The following is a 17,462-nucleotide window of genomic DNA, read 5'->3' on the forward strand; positions in this document are numbered from 1 at the left end:
TAATGGTGGGCCAGTCTCTAGTCAAAATGCCCGGGCCAATTTTCTGTCCCAGTCCAGCCCTGTATGCAGCTCATCTGCAGTCTGGTGTTACCTACATCTTCCTATTCAGAAGGCAGAATTTCCGAGTTCCGAGTACAATCGAAAGCACCACAACTGCAGTTTTTCTGTTGGATGTAAAAGGCGCACATGACGCTGTGACGTAGGCTAGAATCATGGCAGCAGTCAATGACGGTCCAGGCGTGGGATTTCTCTCGTGGAAATGTGCACATTATCTTTTCCTTTCTATTGGTAGGTGGCACAGTGCACTTGTGGCAAGTAAGCAAGCTAGAAGACTGCAAAGTTATGGAAGCAACACATTAACAAGAGAATTCTGAGTAAAACCAAAGTTACTTTCCCTAGTAACTCGTTACTTTGAAAGTAACGAGTAACTTGAAGTAACTGAGTTACTTTTGAGAGAAGTAACTAGTAATGTAACTAAGTTACTATTTTAAAGTAACTTACCCAACACTGGTCAGAGCTGATAGGAAGGCAGCAAGTCATACAACCAGTTACGACCGAGGCATGTAAAAGAACATCTCTGAATACACAACACCTTGAAGCAGATGAGTTACAGCAGCAGAAGACCAATACTGTCAGCTAATAACACGAAACTGAGACTGAAAAATGTTACGTGCTCTGAGCCTTGATTTGTTTTTCAGACGGTTGGCTCAGGATTTGGGATAAACAACGTGGATCCAGCCTTGTGTCAACAGTTCAGACTTCTGCTGGTGGTATAATGGTGGTGGTATTGGTGTAATTTTCCTGGAACACGTTTGGCCCATTAGAACCAACTTAAACTGCAGTGTACCTAATAATTGATACTGAGCATGAGTGTGCCTGTGTGTAAGGATACAACCCATTTCAAAACTACGTGCAGCCACTGAAAACAACGTGTAAATAATCTTCATGTAAAATAGCAAGAAAACGGTGAGAAATGTGCATTACTGATGTATTTTTGTTTAAACAGAAGGAAAAAAACTTCAAGCATGACAAGAAGGTCCTAAAATGTCAATAACAAAGGAGCAGGAATGAGTAAATGTTTAGTTAAAGCTACTAAAATGATTATTTAAGTTGTGAACAGTATGTTTCTGTTCTGAAATAATCGACTAATCGTTGCATTTTTAAAGTAAATCATTCATATTGGATTTTGAAAAGACCCCCCCAAAAAATAAAAAAAATAAAAAAATAAAAATACGATTACATGTAGTTGAAAGAGTAAATAAATTCGTTTTCACGTGAAACGTTTTTTTTTTTTGTTTTTTATTAACATCTCGCGTTTATACTGTTGTGAATGTGAAACATCGCGAGGTTTTCCTTGGCCAATCACGACCTTCGCCCATAAACACTCAGCCAATGAGGAGTTTGTTTGCTGTGGCGCTGTTGTCAGGGAGGGAAACCTCCGTTCGCGGGCTGTCAGGGAGCAGAAACAGACATCATGGATGTGGAGATGGAGACTGAGTGTAAGCAGAAACCCACAGAAAGCGGACAAAAGGCGGACACGGAGGCCGGAGAGTCCTCGTCTAAAGGCTCCGGGAGCGCTTACGAGCTACCGTGGGTGGAGAAATACCGGCCGCTGAAGCTGAACGAGATTGTGGGAAACGAGGAGACGGTGAGCAGGCTGGAGGTCTTCGCCAGAGAGGGAAACGTCCCCAACATAATCATTGCAGGTCAGTGAGGACTTTTACACGGTTAGGACTTCTCATGCACAGGGTTGGAAGGGTTACGTGCTCCCCAGGCTGCCGCTAGGTTAGAGATTAATTTACAGGAAGCCTGTATGGAGGAGAAGAAACAGTACAGCTACTTCGAGGAAGAACTAAGTTACCAAAAAGTTTGATTACCTGCTGAGAAACTCCTAAATGACTTTTGTACCTGCAGGGGGGGGGAAGCACATTTTCAGAGTTGAGAAGCACAACTTCTTTATGGTGGACATTTGACCATCATTTTACCAAAATGTAATGCAACATTACCAGTGTTGGGACTAACGCGTTATTAAGTAACGCGTTACAGTAACTACGTTATTATTGTGGTAACGAGCACGGTAACTAGTTATTATGCCAAAATCAGGAACGCGTTAGTCGTTACTGGGATTTAGATAGGGTCGTTACTCGTTACTTCGTGTGGTGGCATCGCAGAGCTTCCACAGATTCAGTAACATTAGCAAGTGGTGGAGGCAGCAGGTGGATGAAGGAAAGGGGACGCAGAAGGAAAAGAGACCCGAGGCGGCCGCCGGTCCGAGTGTGAACTGAACTTCAGGTAAGAAGTTATGACCTGCAGTCTCTCTGGGTCAGATATAAACCAGGTTTAGGTGAAGTTTATTTTCGCTATTCTGACTTTTTCCGTACTGCGTGCTAGCTAGCATGACGGAGTTTCTATACAGCTGGGTGGTGCTATGAAGTTAATGATGTTGAACTTTATTTTGTTCATAAGTTATTAGAGTTGCCAACCGTCCCGTCTGGTATTCAGAGAAAATATTACGCGTTTCTTATTGAGGTGAAAAGGAACAGTTTGTCCCGTAATTCAGCTACAATGGAAAAGGCACAAAGCTGGAGTTATTCTGTGTCTTTGCTGCACAGCTGCCTCTTCTTCTCTCATCCTCTCTCTCTCCTGTTTCTACTTCAATCATGAAACTGATCAATGATCAGCTGATCGGCTCTCTTGTTTGTTTATTGCCCACTTTGCGCCGAAAGAGGAAACCAGTCGCGCTAAACAACAGCAGCACGTTTAAGCTTGATCAGCTATTGAGAAACAGGTTTACCTTTTAGGTGACATGAATGAGTTGAAGGAAAGTTATGAACTGTTTCTGAGAGACAAATAACACCAGGATCCTTTTTTAGGTAGCTGACAGCTGGTAACTGTGCAGGTGCGGATCTAGCAAAGTGTTGCCAGGGGTCCATGTAGGGCATTAACGGGGAAAGGGGGGCACAAAGAAATACTTTTCTTTCTTATTATCATTTAAAATGTCTCGCTTTTAAAAAATAATTATCTGAATCTTACAACAAACGATTGATAGATTGATGCATATATACCATCAAAACAGTGAACATCACTGTCACAACAGTGTTTATTATCATTCAAAGGCTTTATGATTTTTCCTATAATGGCGGGCCGGTCTCTAGTCAAAATGCCCGGGCCAATTTTCTGTCCCAGTCCAGCCCTGTATGCAGCTCATCTGCAGTCTGGTGTTACCTACATCTTCCTATTCAGAAGGCAGAATTTCCGAGTTCTGAGTACAATCGAAAGCACCACGACTGCAGTTTTTTTGTTGGATGTAAAAGGCGCACATGACGCTGTGACGTAGGCTAGAATCATGGCAGCAGTCAATGACGGTCCAGGCGTGGGATTTCTCTCGTGGAAATGTGCACATTATTTTTTCCTTTCTATTGGTAGGTGGCACAGTGCACTGTGGCAAGTAAGCAAGCTAGAAGACTGCAAAGTTATGGAAGCAGCACATTAACAAGAGAATTCTGAGTAAAACCAAAGTTACTTTGCCTAGTAACTAGTTACTTTGAAAGTAACGAGTAACTTGAAGTAACTGAGTTACTTTTGAGAGAAGTAACTAGTAATGTAACTAAGTTACTATTTTAAAGTAACTTACCCAACACTGAACATTACAGATCTCTGACACATGGTGTTATGTTCCTCATCGGTTTACTTTAAAGACCAAGATCACGCTTTCTTTGACTGAGCTCAGTCACACACAACTTAAAAAACTAGATCCCAAATACAGCTGTGCATCCAGTCATCAGAGGTATGACTATCAGGGTCATTCAGGGTTTTCATTTCTTTGACCTTTTCTTTTTCCAAGATGAAATGATTGTACAGCATACATCTTTAATAAACGTAAAAATTAAAAATATATATGCATTCATTGGATTTATGAATGTTCAGAGCCCGGTGTAGTTCTAACAAGGACAACTGTAAATTCACAAGTTGGAGAGTTGTCTTTTAGTAATTTGTAAACAACTGCAGTTTCGAGGTTGTAAGGTTGGAGATGTGTCTGGAGGAAAACCTAAACTTTTCCCCTCAGGTGCAAGGAAATTTGTTAGGATGTTCTGGAACAACTCAGGACCCGTCGTGGCACAACACTGCCATGAGCTGGAAACTGCTGGACCACCAGTGTCACAGTCCACAGTGAAGCCAGTTTTGCATCTCCGTGAACTAAGACGACCAAGGAAGAAGCCCATAATCCAAAATCAACACCTTCAAGCTCACCTGAAATTTGCAGCTGCCCAGATGAACAAGCCAAATGCCTTCTGGAGAAGCGTTTCATGGTCAGAGGAGACAAAGATTGAGCTGTTTGGACTCGATGAAAGGAGGTATATTTGTAGGAGTTAATATGATGCTTGAAAACCCAAGAACACTGCACCAACTGTCAAGCCGTTAGTAATGGCAGCATCCTGCTCTGGGACTGTTTTGCTGCCAGTGGTACTGGTACATTCCACAAAGGATGAAGGAGGATGACAATCTCCCAATTAGTCAGCTTGATCTCAAATCAAATCAATTAGATGGTTGAAACTAAGACACAGTTGTGCGTTTCAACAGGACAGTGATCCCAAACACACATCAAAAGTAGTTTTGGATAACATTAAGGAATAGTCTTTCCAAAAGTCTGATCGCAACTCTGAGAATTTTGAACTACACTTAAAAGTTGGTTGTGGGGCCGCCAGTGTAGCTCACAGTGATGAGCAGGTGACCATATGCCGTATGGCTGAGGACGGCTGGCCCAGGTTCGAATCCGAACCCTTTGCTGCCTGTCTTCCCCTCTCTCTCCTTCTGCTTTCCTGTCACTCTTCTGTGCAACAGGCTAATAAAGCCTGTATCAGGAAACTCACCAATTCACCACAGCGGTCACATATCCAGTCAGTTATAACAGAAGCTAGTTGATGGCAACTAAAAGGATCAGGTCAAAGTGCAGCTTGCTAAGGGACATTTAACCAAATATTAGTCTGGGAATATTTCTACATATGAACCCGTGTGGATTAGAAAAAATAAAATTAAAAAAAAACCCCAAGAATTGTGTTCTCACGCTTTAAAGTCATTAAAGATGTGTGCTGCATAATCACCACCTACCACCAGGCAGATAATTGGGAAACACTGGCTGAGTCATGCATGTTGTTATTCAGGTCCTCCCGGCACTGGAAAGACCACCAGCATCTTGTGTTTGGCCCGCGCTCTGCTGGGAACCTCGATGAAGGACGCCGTGCTGGAGCTGAACGCCTCCAACGACAGGTGAGGCGCCGCTCAGGACGACCTCTGGTTGTTTGGTGGACTGGGAGTTGACTGTAAGCATTTTATCTGCAGGGGCATCGACGTGGTGAGGAACAAGATCAAGATGTTTGCTCAGCAGAAGGTCACACTGCCCAAAGGACGGCACAAGATCATCATTCTGGACGAAGCCGACAGGTAAGCAAGCCGTGCAGTGACTTTTTAAAAACAAGGAAATTCCAATACTTCGGCTAAAACTTCAAGGTAACATGAAGTACGAGGGCGCTGCCAGCAGAAAGATCTGCTGGCAGCGCCCTCGTCGGTCATGTTCACACTGAGCTTTTGTCTCTTGGTCCCCGTCTTTGTGAAAGCTCCAGAAAACATGCTTTGCTCCCACGAAAGCCACAGAACGAGTCAAGCTTCAGTAGCACTGCATTGCACACAACGGCGAAAGTCAACTGTTCTCTAAAAAAGCACAAAAAACCAACAAATCTCTCAGCCGAGGTCCTTCGGTCGTAAAGTCCGTTTGTGCAGAGTGAAAAAGACAAGCAAGTAAAACTTTACTGACATCACATACTTCATCAGAGGTAGAGTAGATTGCAGTCAACTGAGTTCTTTTCTCATCCCTCCAAGTCTAGGGTGTGCTCCTGGCTACGGTGGCTGCTGTAGGACAAATCGGTATTAGTCCGCCGAGATATCAAAAACATTAAATCGATATCGTCCCATAATATACATTTTGCATAAACAACATTTTAACATATTTGAATAATATCAACACTAATAATTGAATGATAAATTGTTAAAGATATTTTATTATCGAAGTACTCAGATGCAATGAAATATCACTCAGACACTTAGAGCAGTTTTAAACGTGCACGGGTGAGAGACTCAGGGAGAGACTCACACACCTCCTTGGTGCAGTCTGGCTTTATCTATACACATCATGAAGCATACAAAAAAGGAAATATCATCCTTATCTTGTCAAGAAAACAGGTGTGGTTTATCAAAAAACTTCGTGTTCTCTACAAGGTTGTTTCTTACTCGTGGGTGGCGGTTTCCTGCTAGTGTGAAGGCAAACAGTGACAATGTGAAGGCAAAGACTGATAATTTGAAGGCAAGCAGTTTCCGTTATAAAGTAGGGAGCCAGCAATTAAAATATGCAGCTGGTTGAGTACAGAACAGAAATATAAACACTCTTAGCTGATTATTATATGAATAATAAAACCTTTAAAAGCAAAAATACTCTGACATTCCCTCCTGTTGTTTAGATTTCTCACATGACAGTACTGTTATTTTTGTCAGTTCATAACCTCTTGTCTAAACATTTTCGGTTTGAACGTCATAAAACAGTCCTGTGTTCAATTAAACTAAACATTACTGTATGGATCATCTTTCAAAATTTCTTCCATTTGAGACATCATCACATAAGCATTGATAGAAGTTGTCACCATGTTTGATACCATTTTCTTCAGACAGGGTACTACACATGTTGTGAAAACACATAACAGTAAAAGCAAACATGCTATTCCAACAAGTCCTTTAATCAGAAGGGACTTCCATGAACCACCTAGTAACCATGTCAACCAATCATCAGTGCTTGTGACATAGTCTTGTTGTTCAGCATCTTCAATCTTTCTCAAGGTGTTCAAAGCGTCGGTCATGTTTTGTGAGTGTATGTTGTCTGGGATGTATGTACAACATGTAGTGTCAAACAATACACACAAATCTCCTTTTTCAGCTAGAATCATGTCTAGTGCGACTCTGTGTTGCATCACTACAATGCGTATTGCGTCGAGTTCTTCATTTTGCGCTTTGTTGATTTTCATTGAAGCATTTAGGAACAGTCCAAATCGATAGTCAAGTGTCTCGATCCTCAGCATGTTTTTCCCAACTCCTACCCAAGGGAACAAGGAGTGGAGGACTTTCTGACCATCAGTCCATAGTTTGAAGTTCTTGGGCACATCTGATCCATAGATTGAGTCATGTGGCATTACTTCAGTGACTTCAGCAACTTCACGTTTTGCTCTTGACGTGTGTGTCTCTGCTGTGATCTTGAAGGTGTGGTCTGAAATTAGTACTGGTGCACACAGACCGGTGGAGTTCGGTGGGAGCATGAAGTAGGTTTTAGGCCCGCAGGCCCAAGCGGCTCCCTGGACCCAGAAAGTTCAATTTTTGAAGGTGTGTATTCCTTTGGATTGGGTCAGGTCAAGTGTCTGTGTGCAGTTGCGGTTTCGTCCAAGTTTCCTGTTTCCATCGGAGAAGTTGAAACACATTGGGTGCTGTATGTCCGGCGGCAAAACTATGGCGAATGATTTGTTTTTTGTGTTGTTGGCTTTGACGTTTACCCAATGTTTTTCGTTGCAGGTGTAGTTCCAGTTCGTCAGATTGTAGGCACAAGGGGTTGTCTGTTCAATTAGGATACGTCGTTGTGAAAGTGGTTTCGTGACACGTTTGACGTCTGTGTCACTACACCATGGAATTAGGTCTTCTTTCTTTGTGCTTTGACCTTTTAGGGTCAGTCCTGTTGCCATCAAATCTCTGCGTGTGCAATTGCCAGTTGTTGCTTTGTTGAACACACACATCGCTTCGTCAAGTTCAGGTGCCTTTCCATATATTGTTGCGTGTACGGCTGTTGTTGGCATATGTGAACATACATAGCATTCCGTGCTGTTGTCGGTGCGTGTTCTATCATACACATATCTATACCACGCGTTGTTCATCCATGGGTGGTTATGGTCTTGGTTCAGGTCACGTAGATGCGAATTATCATGTGTCCATCTTTTTTGCAGGTGGTGTTGTTTATTTCCTCTCATCTGGGTGAGTGTTAGTAGGCTCACTAGGAGCGCAATGCTGGCCACTAGGAGGACAAGTGTCTTCATGATGACCAGGCACACCTAGACTCCTGGTGAGTAGACTATTGGCGAGAAGTAAAAAAGGGCGGGATATACCCAATCAGCCCTTCCCTTCACCAATAGATCACCTAGAAGCCAGGGGAGCCGGCGTCTAAGCGTCTGGATTGTCACTCACTTTTTTACAGTGGCTGTGGTGGATCCAAGATGGTCTTTCTGCTATTTTGCAGGCGGTGGGTGTGGTAAGTAGGACTTGGTATGGGCCCTCCCACCTTGGTGAACTCCAATTCTTTCTCTGGAGTACTTTGATCAGGATCCAATCACCTGGTTGTAACCTGCAAGACACTGGAGAGAAATCACTCGGCAGTTGGTTGTTTAACACAATCTCTTTATTTTCAAACAGTTTAGTCATCCATTCTGCTAGGGTAGTTTCCCTTATTGATTTATTAATAGGTTCACTGGTAATTGGCAATGGAAACGCTCTCCCGTGGATGATTTCAAAAGGTGTAAGTTTCTGAGAACCTTGTGTTATTCTCATCCACATCTTTACTAGGCCTAGACATTCAGGCCATGGTCTTCCTGTTTCTTCCATGCATTTTCTTAATCTCTGTTTTATTGTGCCGTTAGTTCTTTCCACTAATCCTGCGCTTTGTGGGTGATATGCACAGTGATGTTTGATGCTAAATCCTAGAGCTTCAGAGACTTTGCTGATGATGTCATTAACAAAATGTGTTCCATTGTCTGACCTTATCAGACTGGGAATGCCATATGTGGGGATGAAGTGATTGCATAAACACTTTGCCACTGATATTGCATCTGCTCTTTTGACTGGATAGATTTCTGGCCATTTTGAAAATACATCTATAATTACTAGAGCATATCTTGATGCTTGGCATTCGTTAAGTTCAATAAAATCCATGTGGATTGTATGGAAAACTAGCCTCTCTTAGGTCTTAAGTTTCCTTGTGAGTTGTGTTGTTTTTTTGTTTTTTTTGTTTTTTTTGACAGAATAGGCATGTTCTTACAAATTATTCGCTAAAGTTTCAAAATGTATAGTGTGTATTGCATTGTTTATCTATACTATATCTCCCTCCTGTTGACACAGGTGTTTACCTCATGTGTCACTACAACCGCTGTCCTGTGTAATGACTCTGTTAATATAGGTTTTCCATCACAGACCATTAAGTCATCTTTCAGTTTACTCCACATTTCAGCCACTTGTTTTGTTCAGTGATTGTTGCAGCTTGTTGTTCGGTTTTTAGTACATCAAGTGGTATTTGTAGGCAGTAGTTGGTTTCTAGTAGCTCTGCCGATTGTTTGCAGCCTGTTTTGCTGCTTGTTCTGCAAAATTATTTCCTTTTGTGACAATATAATTGTCTTTTTGATGTGCTCCACATGTGCACAGTGCCAATTGTTTTGGCAAGGTGATCACTTCCAGCAAGATTTTTTTTTTCTTCTCTATAGATGGAACATTACATTCTCACTTGAGGCATTTTTAGATAATTTCTAGTTTTTCAAAGAATTCACACATCTCACACATCTTACATATTTTAAACAAGTATTGTCACAAATTTGTTTCCAAATCAACAAAATAAAATAATCAAACAAAACCGAAAACATACATGAGTCAGGACCCAAAAAGAAAAATGCTGCTACTGAAACAGAGCAGACATGTGAGGGAAAACTGAGCTCACAGACAGCTGCATGTGTTGGCTTTTATGCAGCTTCTGCTCTAAAAACAAATAAATAAAAAATAAAAGAAAATGTGTAACATGCTCATCAACTTAGCGGTGTCCACATATTTAATTCAGCTTCACAATCCTGTAACTTTAGCTGTTGTCTACAGGGTTTGGCTTATTAGTTGTTACTATAGATGTGCTCTATATCTCAGTAATATTTTATCCAGGTTTTCAAGCATGTCAAGTGCCTCTATGCACCTAAGTAGTTTAGATATTTCCTTTATTTTCTTCATCTCCTATGTCATTATACTGAGTTTGAGCAAACCTTAAGCTTGATGCAGACTACTTCATAACAATTGTCCATCTCACATCATACTGACTAGGTTACTTCTTATTATTATCATCTTTTTCTTTCCATATAATAACAACAGTATATTACAACATTTTATCAGTGTATATAAAAGTGTATATTACTATACTACTACTGAGCCAATTTAATAGTTGGGATCATCTTACTCAGCAAACAGATAACTTAGAATTCATCCAATCTGTACAAATTTGCTTCTTCTCTGAACAGGTTTGTGCCTACTTTTTAGACTGGTCTTCTGTTTGCCTCATCTCAGATCCAACCTTCGGTCACTTTCATTCTTTCTGTTGCATGTCTAACCAAGCAATTTATTATTATATATTTTATATTTTATTTTGTGTCCATCAAGGGCTTCGGGTGATCTGCAGCTTCACCTTTTCCCAAGCTGGAGACATTTACCTTTTCACACACTTTCCTTGGCTGACCAATGACACAGCCTTAATGTACCTTATGCATCTCTCTATTTTATTTAAAAGGTTTTCGTGTGAATTATTTCCTTTTATTTATTTTATACATTCTGGGCATGAACGTCTTGCCAACTATGTTTCATTGTTAATATAAGTTTACAGGTTGTTATCCTTCCTATTATTAGTTTCAATACATTAAAAATAAGTTCTAATGTAATTTTGTCTTTATTTATTTTATTTTTGTACTTCTTATATTTATATCTATTCGTTGAGGTCTGTTTCCAACCTTTTTAAACTACTTTGATCTCTAGTTTTCACTTAATAAGGGTTTTATCAGTCACTGCAGTTTGTCCGGCGCCTGGACATTTTTCTCTAGCCACTGCTCGTCAGCAGTGAGTTTTGTTGATTTATTACCCATTTTTCTTTCTTATTATTTTTATTAGCTCATAGATATATTTACGTTTACACACACACATACACACCCGTGGTGCTTTCTCTGGCACGAGGAATGGGAGAGGCTATTGACACGGCCTTCTACTTTCAAGCTAGCCTTGAAAGCGGTGTCAATTTTATGTGATGAAACACAACCTTTTCCCGTTCCACCAGAACTCGAGCAACCAACGGTAAACAATTCGGTGGAGTAGTTCAGCCTCCTTAATGTGCTGTAAAATCAACTTACTCCACCAACAAAACAGTAAAACAACAGATTATACGCGTAATGAGTTTTTTATTCTGGGCAACACTGTGTCTTTCTACATTGCTCCAAGCCCTCTTTCAGGCGAGCTGCTTCGTAACCTCTACGAGTCCTTTTTCAGACGAGAATGTTACTATCCTGTCGTATTTTGACATTAAACTTGCTCCAAGCCCTCTTTCAGGCGAGCTGTAACCTCTACCAGTCCTTTTTCAGACGAGAATGTTACTTAATTAATCTGTCATACATTGACGGGAAACTATTTAATGTACAGACCACAGGTTGCCTCAGTCGTTTTGCGCAAGATGTGAGTGAGTGCTAAATATTCACCTGAGTTATTGTGTGGTTGCTTTGGTTTCCTTCATCAACCCCTGAAGTCGTGGACCTCTTATAAGAACGCTGGCCAGAACCCGAACGTCACGTCTCTGGACTTTATCCTCTGCCTGGAGAGGAGTCGACAGCGTGGGCTTCTCACGACGTCAGGGCTTGACGAAGGTCTCCTATTGGAGCATTGAAAAAATATCAATGTCCAATCCGGCTCGAAGGACCAATTAAATGTTAAAGATATTTTATTATCGAAGTACTCAGATGCAATGAAATATCACTCAGACACTTAGAGCAGTTTTAAACGTGCACGGGTGAGAGACTCAGGGAGAGACTCACACACCTCCTTGGTGCAGTCTGGCTTTATCTATACACATCATGAAGCATACAAAAAAGGAAATATCATCCTTATCTTGTCAAGAAAACAGGTGTGGTTTATCAAAAAACTTCGTGTTCTCTACAAGGTTGTTTCTTACTCGTGGGTGGCGGTTTCCTGCTAGTGTGAAGGCAAACAGTGACAATGTGAAGGCAAAGACTGATAATTTGAAGGCAAGCAGTTTCCGTTATAAAGTAGGGAGCCAGCAATTAAAATATGCAGCTGGTTGAGTACAGAACAGAAATATAAACACTCTTAGCTGATTATTATATGAATAATAAAACCTTTAAAAGCAAAAATACTCTGACATAAATAAAAAACATAAAAAAATTTAGGCTTTTTTACATTTTATCAGAGTGAACTTAATATAAGCTGTGAATGAAAATAAAAAGTTTACATCAGTCATGGTGTAACTGATGCGTAGATGCAGCCGGACAACCTGCTCAGTTGCACCTGCCCTCCATCACATGTGACTCGGCAGCAGCTGTTTGACAGTAAAGAATAGAATAGAATAGAATAGAATAGAATAGCCCTTTATTGTCATTGTACATGTACAAAAAAATGATGGGTGCTCCACGCTGTGCAGTAATAAACAACAAATAGGAGAAAAACATAAGTAGTGCAAAGGACTTGATGCGAGTATAGAGTCTGTGTGTGTGAGTGGCCTGAGTGACGTGGGTTACCTCAGGCCGTGGGTGGGCAGGTGGGGGTGTAGGCGAAGCTGTTTGACAGTAAAATAGTCAGTCTGGCGTGAACGCTGATTTGAGAGCAGTTTCTGTGACGTTTCCATCCTCCCAGCATGACAGACGGAGCTCAGCAGGCACTGAGGAGGATCATGGAGATCTACTCGAAGACGACGCGCTTCGCTCTCGCCTGCAACGCCTCCGATAAGATCATCGAGCCGATCCAGTCCCGCTGCGCCGTGCTGCGCTACTCCAAACTGACCGACGGCCAGATCCTCGTCCGGCTGCAGGAAGTGGTGGAGAAAGAGCGCCTCTCAGTGTCCGACGATGGACTGGAAGCCATCATCTTCACTGCGCAGGGAGACATGAGACAGGTGAGGGGCGGAGCTTAGTCAGGCGCTCATCCCAGAGGTTGAACATGGATTTTCTGAACTTGTTTTGGCCTTTTCTCTCCAGGCGCTGAACAACCTGCAGTCCACTCACTCCGGCTTTGGCTACATCAACAGCGAGAACGTGTTTAAGGTGTGCGACGAGCCCCACCCCCTGATGGTGAAAAGCATGCTGGGACACTGCGTGGACGGGAACATCGACGAGGCCTACAAAGTCGTGGAGCAGCTGTGGGCGCTGGGCTACTCTCCAGTGGACATCATCGGGAACATCTTCAGGGTCTGTAAGACCTACCAGATGGCCGAGTACCTGAAGCTGGAGTTCATCAAGGTGAGTTCATCAACGGCGCCGAAAAAAAATCAGCTGATCGTGACAACTTGTAAACCTCTGGTGGTCCCAGCACATGGCAGCTGCTCTGTGAAGGCAGATTTTTATATCAGCATCAGCAGTTTATAAAAATAAATAAAGCCCTTCACTCGTACGCCGCCATTAGTGTTTTCAGAAGTGAGTTCGTAGGCAGGCGTCGTTATCTGGACTCATTTACCAAACATCGGGGAAGAGCAGGTAAGCAGTCAGTGTAGAACTACACTTATACATCACCACAGTAATTCAAGGACATTCCCGTCACAGCATGATGCACTTTTGAGATTAAATATATAAACCGAATTCAAATATAGTGTTTGTACAAGATATGAGTTGAGAGTGTAGTTGTTCTGTTTTAGTATCAGGGCGTGTCCAAATTCATGGGCTGCATCCTCCTGAGGCCGCATTCGTAGACCGATTACGTCACAGCGACGCGCCGAAGGCTGTCCAAATTCGTCGACTCCTCCGAATGCAGCCGACGAATGCGTCCTCCTTTTCCCCGAATTTGAAGGATGGGTCGGGTGTGTCCTTCGTGGCCCACCATATCCCAGAATTCATAGCGCGGCCCAGCCAATTCCAGTTTTCAACAATGGCGGCCCCTACTAAAATTAAAATTACTCTTATTATTCTTTCTGGGTCACAAAATAAACTTTTAACATATTTTCAGGCGAGAAAGTAGCTGTCAAATATCTGCTCGGTTTATCAAGATATCGCATATTTGCAAAAGTGCTTCGATGTTTTCGGAGTCGTCTGTTACCCACCAGCTCGATTGCTAGTCGGGAGCTCGAGGGTCACTGAAGTCGTCGAGAACGGCACAACTCCGGCACATCATGTTCAGATCATCGCTGTCTTTCGCTACTCAGGTTAAACGTGATATATAAGTCACTTAGACAACCTACAAATGTTACTGTTTGGCTTTTTCAGTGTTTTATTCGTGAGTAAATCTGTTTGGCTGAGATTAAAGTTAGTTTTCACACAGCTGAATAACGTCAACCAGAAAACTGATTAAACAGAAGTGTGAGACATCGGGGGGCGAGCAGGTAGAACTACATTTATACACCACATTCTTGACCGAGACAGTCAAGAATTTACGCCAGTGTCCTGTTATATTTTTAGATAGCAAGGAGCAGACGGCAGAGTTCATTAAACTCCACTGAGTCAGCGGTGACACAAATCTGAAGGCGAGACCGTCCCATTTCACATCTGTTTATTTCCGGCCTACCCGACCTTCTGAGGACCCGGCCCACGTAGACAGAGAAGGCCGGGTCCTCAGGAGGATGCAGCCCATGAATTTGGACACAACCTCAGATGTTAATGCTAACAGAAAAGTGTCTGATTGTGCTGCGAACAGGAAAAAAAGAAGTAAACATTTGTTAGTGATCAGGCAAACACAAATTCCTCAGACGCTCCTGCTCTCCCAGCAGAGAATCGTCCAGGAGTGATGACAGTCTTTTTCTGGAGAATTGATTGGTCAGTAGACGATAATTTCATACCTGTTGGTCTGCAGTATAAGTTGCCATGGCGATTTACCCCATTAGGAAGTGAACCACCTTCGGAGTACAGAAACCCGAGAGTTAACCCTAATGTTACTTGGATACGGTGAAATCCTGCCGCGTGGAACAGATGCTGCTGCTGACCCTGAGCGCGTCCTTCTGTGGCCGCTTCCTCTTTTGGTGTAACTTCTGACTCAGCTTTCACTTAAACGCTCACGTTAAATCACTGAAATCTTTTACAGTTGAGTTCCTTTATTTCATCACGTTCGTCGTGGAGTGTCAGCAGGTTGCTCAGGACTCTGCGAGGTACTCGCGTGTCAGTTACTAATTCACTGCACCAGCTCCTTGTTAACTTCAGAGTGGAACTCCAGATTCTGGAAGGTCCTGCACAGATGAGGATCAGCATACATCTGAGAACTTTTACATGCAAACGTGCCCAGCGGGTCTGTGAGATCATGTGATCAGGGTCTGAGCCCTTTGCTCAGAATAGTAGCAGAGGTCAGATTTATTAGTGTGCATCTGACGGTGAGGTCATGTTTTTCTGTTTACCCACGCTCACTCAGAGGAAACGCCTCACTCATTGCTTTTTCTTCCTCCTCTGACGTTTGTGTTTCAGGTTCTTGAGGCTTCTGCTTATTTCTTATTTTTAAGCACTGTAGGCAATGAACTGAAACCAACTTTCAACCAAAGGTTTCTTCCGCAACAGAACAGGAAGTAAAGTCTCACGCTGCTGTACAAAGATCCCTGTTAGAGCACCAGATGTGACTGAATTTCCCTCCTGAGTCACCTGACGGGGAAATCCCCTGCTGACTGGATGGATGGAGGAGTCACCCGCGGGGGACTGTCAGCACTGTTCACACACTCTGGAGGTTTTCTGTTAACTAGGGGACGGGACTCAGAGCTGCTTCTCTTTGCAAGGCTGTGACTGTGAGCGGCACCCAGGCATAAGTCAGCGGCTGCTAAGCCACGCCCATGCAGGATGTGATTACTCAGTGCTCCGGTAGAGCAGTTGAACGCCTGTTTACGCTCACTGGGCTCACGTACCGCTGTTTGTTTTCTAAATTTAAATTACTGTCAACTGTGCTGGTTCGAGCAGCTGTCATCTGCTTTCCTTTTCAGCTTCCTGTCACGCAGAGAAACAGGAAGGACGATGCTGCTGTCTGCTGGGTTGCTGCCTTGGGCGGACGGTGGCCACTTGCGTACATCTGAGCGCTCAGGAAATATGAATAATAACTGAGGAGCAGTTCTACTGATGGCTACTGATTTAAGGAAAGCTTAAACAAAGTGCTGAACACCATTGATGGACTGCTCTGGTAGCACCACAGGACAGGCTGACAGACGCCCTCCCCGCTGCTGTTACAGATCTGGATGTTTTAGGTTTTCGTAGTGGGAATTTTCCTGAACTTTCTGAGCTCAGGCACCCAAACACTGATTTTTACCTGGATCGTGTTCCTGAGGGCAAATGTCAGAGCTGAGATATCCAGACTTTCCTCTCCACAGCCACCTCCTTCCCCGGAAACTCATTCCAGCTTCCATGATTTATTTATGTTGTCCTGTTCTGAGGTGAGGACGGGAACAGATCGAGGAGTGAAACGGCTTCACCATGACCGACCGTCTGCATCCATCAGTCCCACTCATCAGCTCGTCTCTAGGCAGAAACCCGTGAGCACTTTATGGCGTCGTTTCGGTCGAGCACTGCAGCAGCTTCAAGCTGCTGCTCAGTCTGAGCTGGAGGAGCTCAAGTGTTGAAATCTGCTTTGTAGAAATCCCTGTTTACTTTTTATTCTAAATAATTTCTTGAAGCAAGTCTTGGCTTCAGAGCTCACGGATCTTTGTACATTTTAATTTCACTGGGATACTCTTGGTGTACTTTCAGGCTACTTTGAGTTGCTTTTATATTTTTTGTGGGAAACATCTGAAGTTATTAAAATAGAAACCAACTTTACCAGGTCAGATGTGTGACTGAAGTAAAAACTGTTGGTAATCTGAGTATTGTGACTGATTCTTCCGTTACTATACTCAAAGGTAACTTCATTTAAACTCTGTCTCATTTCTGACCGTCTGAGTCGAGCAGGCGTGCAGTTTCACGCTTCCTAAAGGTTTCAGCTGTTCCTTTAACAACGACTCTACACGCAGATTCGTCCCATCTCAATGTTTCTCTGTTGCAGGAGATCGGCTACACCCACATGCGGATAGCTGAAGGCGTGAACTCCCTGCTGCAGATGGCTGGTCTGCTCGCACGGCTCTGCAGCAAGACGGCGCCCGCCGCTGCCAGCTAAACCCCAGCAACCCGCCGAGCGCGTCGAAGCTGCCCGCTCAGTATCAGACTTGTTCACTGCTGACAGAGTCAAGACTGTAACAGCACATCACGCATTCCTGCAAAATAATGTAAAGAAACTTAAAGCTGCATCATTGGATTAGATGTTCATCGGTCAGATTTTGTCTTCTGCTGCTTTCTGGGGTTTTTTTTAGCTGTGAAAAAAGTTTTAAATTCAAACCTCAAAAGCTGTTAAAAATATTTGTTGCTGACCAGCAGAAGTGTTCTGTATGCTTTGAGATCTTTGAGAAAATAAAGGTGAGACTGTTGTGAAGGTAAACA

At 42.9% G+C, this 17,462-nt stretch overlaps 1 protein-coding gene and 1 pseudogene across 2 annotated transcripts; one reads left to right on the forward strand and one right to left on the reverse strand.

Annotated features, from left to right (window-relative positions):
* Nucleotides 1–1,327: 1,327 nt before the first annotated feature.
* Nucleotides 1,328–17,460, forward strand: rfc2 (replication factor C (activator 1) 2). Its single transcript, XM_086276550.1, has 6 exons — nt 1,328–1,706; nt 5,163–5,268; nt 5,341–5,442; nt 12,736–12,994; nt 13,077–13,337; nt 17,032–17,460. Exons 1-6 carry the CDS (start codon nt 1,475–1,477, stop codon nt 17,140–17,142), a joined length of 1,071 nt encoding a protein of 356 aa, XP_086132676.1. The 5' UTR covers nt 1,328–1,474; the 3' UTR covers nt 17,143–17,460.
* On the reverse strand, nt 6,156–12,247 carry LOC147305512 (uncharacterized; annotated as a pseudogene). Its single transcript, XR_015126570.1, has 2 exons — nt 11,568–12,247; nt 6,156–8,438 (listed from the first exon to the last, which is right to left on the reverse strand). The product of XR_015126570.1 is annotated as an uncharacterized LOC147305512 (transcript).
* Nucleotides 17,461–17,462: the final 2 nt, after the last annotated feature.

The sequence above is a fragment of the Aulonocara sp. 'chitande type north' Nkhata Bay genome, linkage group LG20 (genome assembly GCF_057382095.1).
Source record: "Aulonocara sp. 'chitande type north' Nkhata Bay isolate Kocher_YH1m ecotype deep benthic linkage group LG20, A_spYH_male_GT1.1, whole genome shotgun sequence".
Lineage (NCBI taxonomy): Eukaryota > Metazoa > Chordata > Actinopteri > Cichliformes > Cichlidae > Aulonocara > Aulonocara sp. 'chitande type north' Nkhata Bay.